Here is a 9,930-nt window from a genome sequence, read left to right as displayed (position 1 = left end):
ATATAGTAATAACTGAGCAGCACTGATAATTAGTATTATCAAACTGGATAAAACGTAGTGTGGAATAAGTGGGTCAGAGTTCATTAAAAGTATGCAGGATTATGGCAAAATTAATTCAGAACAACAGTAGAAATCAGGTCTGGTATACACTTGTACTTTAAGTAGAATGAGTGTTGTGGTTTAGTGGGAGGAGCCAAGCTCTGTTACTTGTGATTCCTCAACACACATAAAAGTTCATGATATTTACAGGCAAAACATTCAATGATGGGATAGGATAATAAAGAGTACAATACGTTCAGAATGAGTGTACAGAAGTCCGGTAAGAAATATCCTTTGTGTTCAGACCTAGATATTCACTTCCGCGTGTGAGAGTAGTCCTGCGGCTAAATCCAACTGTCAGCATGTTGAACTGACATGGAAGACAGCTGATTCCACTTCCGTAGGTATATTTTCGTAAGCTCCCAATTGTATCAAATATATGTAGAAGGTCTGACAGATGATGCAGCTTAAGTAATCCTCAGAAGGAAAAGTATTCCCCAAATTTGTGGGTAACAAAAGGAGACAGAAATATCGCATCTATGAGAGCTCAGTATGAGAGCAGCGTTCTCAACAAACAACTATTCAATTACTAAGCACCTGCTGGAAGGTGCGTGAGAAATTTAAAGGGCAAGTAGGAGGGCTGTTATAGAGAGATCCTGACACACTAACACCTAACACTACACTATAATTAAATAAATTAACTAAATTAACAACAATTAAATTAGCTAAAGTACAAAAAACACACTAAATTACAGAACATAATAAACAAATTACAAGATATTTAAACTAATTACACCTAATCTAATAGCCCTATCAAAATAAAAAAGCCCCCCTAAAATAAAAAACCCTAGCCTAAACTAAACTACCAATAGCCCTTAAAAGGGCCTTTTGCGAGGCATTGCCCAAAAGTAATCAGCTCTTTTACCTGAAAAAAAAATACAAACAACCCCCCCCAACAGTAAAACCCACCACCCACACAACCAACCCCCCAAATAAAATACTATCTAAAAAAGCCTAAGCTCCCCATTGCCCTGAAAAGGGCATTTGGATGGGCATTGCCCTTAAAAGTGCAGTTAGACCTAACACTAACCCCCTGAAGATCGACTTACCGGGAGAAGTCTTCATCCAAGCTGGGCCGAAGTCCTCAACGAAGCCGGGAGAAGTCTTCATCCAAGCCGGGCGAAGTGATCTTTCAGACAGGCAGAAGTCTTCATCCAGACGGCATCTTCTATCTTCATCCATCTGGCGCGGGGCGGGTCCATCTTCAAGACATCCAACGCGGAGCATCCTCTTCATCCGATGACCAAAGTTGAATGAAGGTACCTTTAAGTGACTTCTTCCAAGATGGGATCCCTTAGATTCCGATTGTCTGATAGAATTCTATCAGCCAATCGGAATTAAGGTAGAAAAAATCTTATTGGCTGATCCAATCAGCCAAAACGAATGAGCTTGCATTCTATTGGCTGATTGGAGAGCCAATAGGATTGAACTTCAATCTTATTGGCTGATTGCATCAGCCAATAGGATTTTTTCTACCTTAATTCCGATTGGCTGATAGAATTCTATCAGCCAATCGGAATCGAAGGGATGCCATCTTAGATGATGTCACTTAACGGTACGTTCATTCGTCTTTAGTCATCAGATGAAGAGGATGCTCTGCGTCGGATGTCTTGAAGATAGACCCGCTCCGCGCCAGATGGATGAAGATAGAAGATGCCGTCTGGATGAAGACTTCTGCCCGTCTGGAGGACCACTTCGCCCAGCTTGGATGAAGATTTCTCCCAGCTTCATATATAGATATATTCAATATTCAATTTGTACAAGAATGGATCCACATCTTATTGTTTTTATTGTCATTTATTACCACTGTACCCACCGTGGCATGTTTTATTCTTGTGTAAAGTACTAGATTTACAATTAAAATATTTCTAAATACACACTCTACACATTGTACAATACCTAGCCCATTTGAGGCGCTCTGAACACATTTATTTTTTTATTTGCTTTTTTATTTTGATAGGGCTGTTAGATTAGGTGTAATTTGTTTAAATATCTTGTAATTTGTTTATTATTTTCTGTAATTTAGTGTTTGTTTGTTTTTGTACTTTAGCTAATTTAATTTATTTGATTTAATTGTTGTTAATTTAGTTAATGTATTAAATTGTAGTGTAGTGTTAGGTGTTACAGGTACTTTTGTATTTATTTTAGCTAGGTAGTTATTAAATAGTTAATAACTAATAACTATTGTACCTAGTTAAAATAAATACAAAGTTGCCTGTAAAATAAAAATAAACCCTGATATAGCTACAATGTAACTATTAGTTATATTGTAGCTAGCTTAGGGTTTATTTTATAGGTAAATATTTAGTTTTAAATAGGAATAATGTAGATAATGATAGTAATTTTCTTTATATTTATTTAAATTATATTTAAGTTAGGGGGTGTTAGGTTTAGACTTAGGTTTAGAGTTAATAAATTTAGTATAGTGGCGGTGACATTGGGGGAGCGGCAGATTAGGGGTTAATAAATGTAGGTAGGTGGTGTCGATGTTAGGGATGGCAGTTTAGGGGTTAATAATATTTAACTAATGTTTGCGAGGCGGGAGTGCGGCGGTTTAGGGGTTAATATGTTTATTATAGTGGCGGCAATGTTGGGGCGGCAGATTAGTGCTTAATAAGTGTAGGTAGGTTGCGTCGACATTGGGGGCAGCAGATTAGGGGTTAATAAATATAATGTAGGTGTCGGCGATGTTGGGGGCAGCAGATTAGGGGTTCATAAGTATAATGTAGGTGGTTGCAGTGCCTGGAGCGGCAGATTAGGGGTTAATAAGAATAATGTAGGTGTCGGCGATGTTGGGGGCAGCAGATTAGGGGTTAATAAATGTAAGATTAGGGGTGTTTAGACTCGGGGTTCATGTTAGGGTGTTAGGTGTAAACATAAATTTTATTTCCCCATAGGAATCAATGGGGCTGAGTTTTACGCTGCTTTTTTGCAGGTGTTAGACATTTTCTCAGCCGGCTCTCCCCGTTGATTCCTATGGGGAAATTGTGCACGAGCACGTACGACCAGCTCACCGCTGACTTAAGCAGCGCTGGTTTTGGAGTGCGGTAATGAGCAAAATTTTGCTCAATTCTCACTTCTTGTCTTTTAATGACGGGTTTGTAAAAACTCTAATACCAGCGCTATAGGGAAGTGAGCGGTGAGGGAAAAGTGCTCGTTAGCACAGCATAGCCTCTAACGCAAAAATCTAGCTGTAAGTTTGAACTATATATTAAACTAACATTACTATTATACTAAAATTAAAATAACTACAAATGAAATAAGAGAAAAAAAGAAAACACAGCGCATCCGCGATTCACAGCATCGTTTTATTCATAACACACAGCTCCACGTAAAATGGCACACTTACAAGATAAAGGATCAAAACTAGCACTTAGCCCACTGGCTGATGAGAAGACCGTCTGTAGTAGTTACCGGAAAGGATCACCTGGACGCCGACCAGCAGCACCTGGAGTTACACTTCTCCTTGTCTCACAGAGCGGTAATAGATCAATTGCATATAGCAGGGTAAAGGGACTGCTATATGTAATAACATATATTCATGGGTGGTAATTTTACCTATTTTGAGGTAGTGGTATCTCTCCAGATGAAGCAAGTCCCCAACTCCTGCTCTCCAGTCCCCCAAACTTGGTACCTGTAATGATTTCCAATGTCTTGGAATTAGTCCCTTCGCACAGTTCAACATTAGTGAGAACAGTCTTTGTTTGGCTTCTTCCGTGATTTTGGGGAGCTTATGAAATAGCAAGTAATGTGGGTCGGGGGGTATAATGATAGTTAAGACTCTCGGAGCACTGCTTCCCAAAAGGGTCGTATTAGGGGGCATGTCCACAATATATGTAGTATCGTGCCTTCCTCATCACAGCCCCTCCAGCAATCCCCCCCAGTATGCGGATAGATCTTTTTTAACCTCTGAGGAGTGAGATACCAACTACTCAGAAACTTGTAGTGCATTTCTTGAAGGCGTGCTGAGACTGATGTTCTTTTTGCTTTTTCGAAGATTTTTAGCCATGTTTTCGTATCAATCTCGGTGCCCAACTCTTTGTGCCATGCATTCACATATGAGGGTAGTGTGCTCTCCTTTCTGACCAGCAGCAGCTTGTATAGGCACAAGATCAAATGTCCAGGAATCCTATCAGTGGTGCAAAGCACCTCAAATGGCGTCTTCTGCCTGGTGAACAGCACCTTATCTTTAACGTTATTATAATAATGATGGAGCTGTGCTACCCGAAACCAGGACGAGAACAACCACTCATCCCACTCGGCAAGGTCCTCTTGGGTCTTACGTTTTCCCTGAGTAATCGAGGAAGATATGGCCGTCCAAGCTAAAGTGTAAGATGACCCGGTGGAGTAGTGCTTATTAGCAATACCATTGTCTGGATTTTCGCGCACAGGGGTAACAGGAGCACTCCTGGTTGAGATGCTATTGTCGGCCCTGATGAGTTCATCCCAAGTGTGAAATACATCCACCAAAAGAGTATATTGTTGTATTTGCTCGGGGCGCTTAGATGCTGTCACCCAGGCAAGTGAGCCAACATTACCCCTGCATAAGATATTACCATCAAGTCCTATCCAGGCCTTGTTCGTGGAGTTATGACACCACTCCACCAGGCACTGAAGGTCAATGGCCTTATGATACACGGAGAGCTGAGGAACCCCAAGCCCTCCCCTATCTCTAGGAAGGTACATCGTCCTCCTGCTCACTCTCGGCCTAATCCCGTTCCAGATATAAGTTTCAATTGCTGATTGTATCTGATGTACAAGGTGCGAGGCCGAGGAAAGAGGTATCGTCTGCATGATATATAATACTCTCGGAAGTATATTCATCTTAGTGACGTGTATATGTCCCATCCAGGATATTGTTTTATTTTTCCATGCATTCAGGTCTTGTGTAACCTCGTCTCTGATACTCTTAATAGTTGATTTCAATGCTTTCTCCAACTGTCGGAGCAAGTGCGATACCGAGGTATTTCAATTGCCCAGAGGCGATCTGAAGTGGGCATTGGGTATGTATCACGTCCATGACACTCTGTGATTCGGTAATATTGAGAATCTCTGACTTAGTTGGGTTGAGCAAGAAGTCAGACACTCTTCCATAATTTTCAAATTCGACCAGAGAAGCTTGGAGGGAAGAAGCAGTATTGGTCAATGTAAGCATGATATCATCCGTGTACATTGCCAATTTATGCTCGGCATCACCAACTCTAATGCCTTGAATGTCTGGATTGGCACGAATCTTGCACGCTAGGATTTCAATGACTAGTGCAAATAACAATGGGGAGAGGGGACACCCCTGCCTCGTGCCATTTGTAATCCAGAATGAATCAGAAAGGATTCCATTTACACGCACTCTCGCTGTGGGTGTTGAGTATAATGCAAAAACCCTGTGGATAAAGTTTGGGCCAAAATCCAGCTTTCCAAGCGTGTGCCTCATAAACGGTCAAAAGCTTTCTCCGCGTCCGTCGACACTAATGCCAACGGCGTGGAGTCAGCCCAGGCATATGAGATTAGTTGGATCACTCTCAAAGTATTATCCCGTGCCTCTCTGGCTGGAATGAAGCCAGCCTGATCTCTAGAGACCAGCCGTGGCAATATATTTTTAAGACGATTGGCGATAACTTTCGCCAGTATCTTAACGTCAGAGTTAAGAAGCGAAATTGGTCTATAGTTACCAGGCTGGTCAGCTGACTTACCAGGCTTAGGAATCACCATGATGGATGCCTCCAATTATAGATCTTGACATTTTAACTTTTTTAACAAATATAGATTTAGTCAAATATAAAGAATTATATTATATAATATTGATAAAATACATTACAATATATATATATATATATATATATATATATATATATATATATATATTATATTATATTATATTTGAGAAAAGGATTTAAAAAGTAGTTTAATATCAGGGGAGAGACAAAAGAGAGTAAGGACAAGAGTAGAGAAAGGGAGAATGGAATCCCTTTGTTACGTTACTAAGAAGTATTTTTTTTTTTCTTCGCTCTCTTTTTTGGGGATAGTGCTGCCTGTTATAATGGAGTGCCCTTCCACGTGGCCAGCATCATTTTGTGAATGGATATCTGATTGATTTTAAAGTAATGAAATCTCTCCAATATTAACAAATCATCAACCGATGATTGCCACTCATCTAGGGTTGGAGTGTCTGTTGATTTCCATTTTTTTGTAATGATTTTTTTTGCTCCCGTGAGCATTATCAGAAGAAGGGACTTATTGTATGTTTCTCTTAATTTTGGCAAATGTAGGAAAAGTATTGTTTTGGATGTGTATGGGATTTCAATTTGTAATTTTTCTGACATGAGGTCGATCGCCCCGGTCCAGAATCACAACAGTTTAAGGCAAGACCACCAGATGTGTAGAAGTGTGCCAGTTTCGCAGCAGCCTCTACAGCACAAGGGGCTCGCTAATGGAAAAAAGGTGTGTAGTTTTAGTGGGATGAGATAAATACCATCTGCTTAATAATTTAAGTTGGATTTCTTGTACATTGGCTGATATTGAGGAGCGTTTTACTAAGGTGAATGATTTGAGACAATCTTTTTGGTTAATTTCATTGTTGAGATATCTGTTCCAAGTTCTAGTGTATGTAGGTAATGGGGTGTCAGGGGGAAGGAGCAGAAACGTATATACTAGGGAGATTAGTCGTCTTTGTAGTTTGCTCTTTATACACAAGTGTTCGAATGGGGTGAAGTCCCTAGTAAATTTGTCTTTGTGAGTATGATATGTCAAATAGTGTGTTAATTGATTGTATCTCATCCATGAGGAGAAAAGGTCTCCACATATCTCCATCATTTGTTGTTGTGTGCAAAGTATCCCATTTTCAATCATGAAGTGCAAGCTACCATTCGGAGCTTGATACATATGCCCCATAATCTCTTGATGTCTGTTCACTCACCAAGGGTTGCTCCGTTCCGTTCGGTATTTTACTGCAGGTAAGCGGGGTTTTTCAGTTGCCTGTGATCTAGCAACCTGATTTCATGTTTGCGCTGGTCCTGTCAGCAGACAGCAGATAGCCTTGCCATGCCGGTAAGATCGCAATCAGATGCCCTCTTGATGATCAGCCTGATTTGAACAGCCAATAGGATTTTAGTAGCTCTCATCCTATTGGCTGATTGGAATGTCTTGAAGGACGGACCTGCTGCGCACCGCCGGGATGAAGACAGAAGATGCCATCTGGATAAAGATAGGAGACGCCCTCCTGGATGGATGAAGACCTCGCCGCCTGGATGAAGACTTCTCGCCGCCTGGATGTCCGGACTGTAAGTGGATCGTCGGGGGTTAGTGTTTTTTTAAACTTTTTTGGGGTGCATTTTTTTTTTAGATTATGGTTTAGGCTATCATAAAAGAGCTAAATGCCCTTTTCAGGGCAACAAAAAAGAGCTGAATGGCAATGGGTAGCTTAGTTTTTTGTTAGAGTTAGGTTTTTTATTTTGGGGGGTTGGTTGGGTGGTGGGTTTTACTGTTGGGGGGTCTTTGTATTTTTTTAAAGGCAAAAGAGCTGATTTCTTTTGGGAAATGCCCTACAAAATGCCCTTTTAAGGGCTATTGGTAGCTTATTGTCGGCTAGGGATTTTTTATTTTGAGGAGGGGGTTTATTTTTATAGGGTTATTAGATTAGGTGTAATTGTTTTTATTTTGGATAATTTAATTGTTATTTTTTTCGTAATTTAGTGTTTGTTATTTTTTTGTATTTTAGAAATTTTTATTTTTTGTAATTTAGTATTTTTTATTTTTTGTAATTGTAGATTTAAATTTTTTCAATAGTGTTTGTTTTTTTTAATGTTTAATTTAGTTTATTTAATTTATAGTTATTTTCATTTTAGTATAATAGTAATGTTTAAAGGGACACTGAACCCAAATTTTTTCTTTTATGATTCAGATAGAGCATAAGCCACTTTCTAATTTATTCCTATTATCAATTTTTCTTTGTTCTCTTGCTATCTTTATTTTAAAAAGAAGATATCTAAGCTTTTTTTTTTATTCAGAACTCTGGAAAGCACTTTTTTTATTGGTGGATGAGTTTATCCACCAATCAGCAAGAACAACCCAGGTTGATCACCAAAAATGGGCCGGCATCTAAACTTGCTTTCTTGCATTTCAAATAAAGATACCAAGAGAATGAAGAAAATTTGATAATAGGAGAAAATTAGAAAGTTGCTTAAAATGTCATGCTCTATCTGAATCACGAAAGAAAAAATTTGGGTACAGTGTCCCTTTAATATATAGTTTAAACTTAGGTTTTTATAATTTCACAGCTACGTTTTTATGTATTTTAAGATAGGGATATTGTAATTTTAATATAAAGTTAGGGGATTGTTAGGTTTAGGGGTTAATAGTTTAATTTAGTTTATTGCAATGTGAGGGGCTGGCGGTTTAAGGGTTAATAGTTTATTTAGTGGTGATGATGTGGGAGGCCAGAGGTTTAGGGGTTAATACGTTTATTTGGTGGCGGCGATGTCGGGGAGCGGCGGAATAGGTGTTAATATCTATTATAGTGTGGGTGATGTTGGGGTGCGGGGGAATAGGGGTTAATAACTTTATTAAGGTGTCTGCGATGTCGGGGGTGGCAGATTAGAGGTGTTTAGACGTGGGGTTTATGTTAAGGTGTTAGGTTTAAACTTAACTTTTTTCCCATAGACATCAATGGGGATGCATTACGGTGATCGCCATTCCGTGATATACCCCTTATAGGTCACGCATGACATTGCTCCACTCGTAATCAAGTCCAAAAATGAGTTAGAAAGACAAACAGGCAGACAGATAGACAGAGAGAGAGAAAGAGATAGACAGACAAATAGATATATAGACAGCCAGCAGGACAGACATACAGATAGCTGGACAGACAGACAAACAGACAGATATTGCAGTAAATTATTCTTTACGATACCATGTGTGTCCCTGCAGGTGGAATCCCATCTCCAATTTTTTTTGGTGCAACAGTTGATACGACCTGCATAAAATGGGGAACTACTAACTGTGGGGAGCCTGGAGCCTGTCGCATGTATGATTCTGATGCTTACAGGTAAACAGCCCATACCCTGTATATCCAGAAGGAATTTCTTGCTAGTTTAAAGATGCAAAGTTCTGATAAAAGAGTGACAACATTCTACTCAGCTCTTTATCTAGGCACCATATATTCCTAACAATACTGACTGCATTTAAAAGTTTTTGATTCAATATATTACTAAATATATTGCATATTTCTGTGGTTTTACTGATACATCACATTAGCTAATTGCTTTATGCTTTACGTTGTGTTATAAACTAGAGACTCAGCATGTGACCTGCATTAAACTGGTTATAAGCTGGAGAGTTGATTGAGCAGAGTTCTGCACAGTTTTGTCTGAGATGTAGGGAAAGGTGTGACTGAGGTGTGACTGAGGTGTGGCTGATGTGTGACTGAGGCATGTCTGAGATGTGACTGAGGTGTGTCTGAGGTGTGGCTGATGTGTGACTGAGGTGTGTCTGAGATGTGACTGAGTTGTGACTGAGGTGTGGCTTATATGTGACTGAGGTGTGACTGAGGTGTGTCTGAGATGTGACTGAGGTGTGTCTGATGTGTGACTGAGGTGTGTCTGAGATGTGGCTGATGTGTGACTGAGGTGTGTCTGAGGTGTGTCTATGATGTGACTGAGGTGTGTCTGATGTGTGACTGAGGTGTGTCTAAGGTGTGACTGAGGTGTGTCTAAGATGTGAATGAAGTTTGACTGAGATGTGAATGAAGTGTGACTGAGGTGTGTCTGAGATGTGACTGAGGTGTGACTGAGGTGTGACTGAGGTGTGTCTGAGGTGTGACTGAGGTGTGTCTGACAT

The 9,930-nt window shown here is 39.8% G+C and overlaps 1 protein-coding gene across 1 annotated transcript in view; it reads left to right on the top strand.

Moving 5' to 3' along the window:
• LOC128662490 (solute carrier organic anion transporter family member 1A2) overlaps positions 1 to 9,143 on the top strand; it is a 166,877-nt gene extending 157,734 nt beyond the window's left edge. The window contains exon 13 of the mRNA XM_053716274.1: positions 9,022 to 9,143. Within this exon, the coding sequence (XP_053572249.1) occupies positions 9,022 to 9,143 (122 nt within the window). The remainder of the gene's footprint in view (positions 1 to 9,021) is intronic.
• The last annotated feature ends 787 nt before the right edge of the window (positions 9,144 to 9,930 follow it).

This window comes from Bombina bombina, chromosome 6 (genome assembly GCF_027579735.1).
Source record: "Bombina bombina isolate aBomBom1 chromosome 6, aBomBom1.pri, whole genome shotgun sequence".
NCBI lineage: Eukaryota > Metazoa > Chordata > Amphibia > Anura > Bombinatoridae > Bombina > Bombina bombina.
Note: the sequence above shows the minus strand (reverse complement) of the source record. Positions and strands in the feature narration are given on the sequence as shown.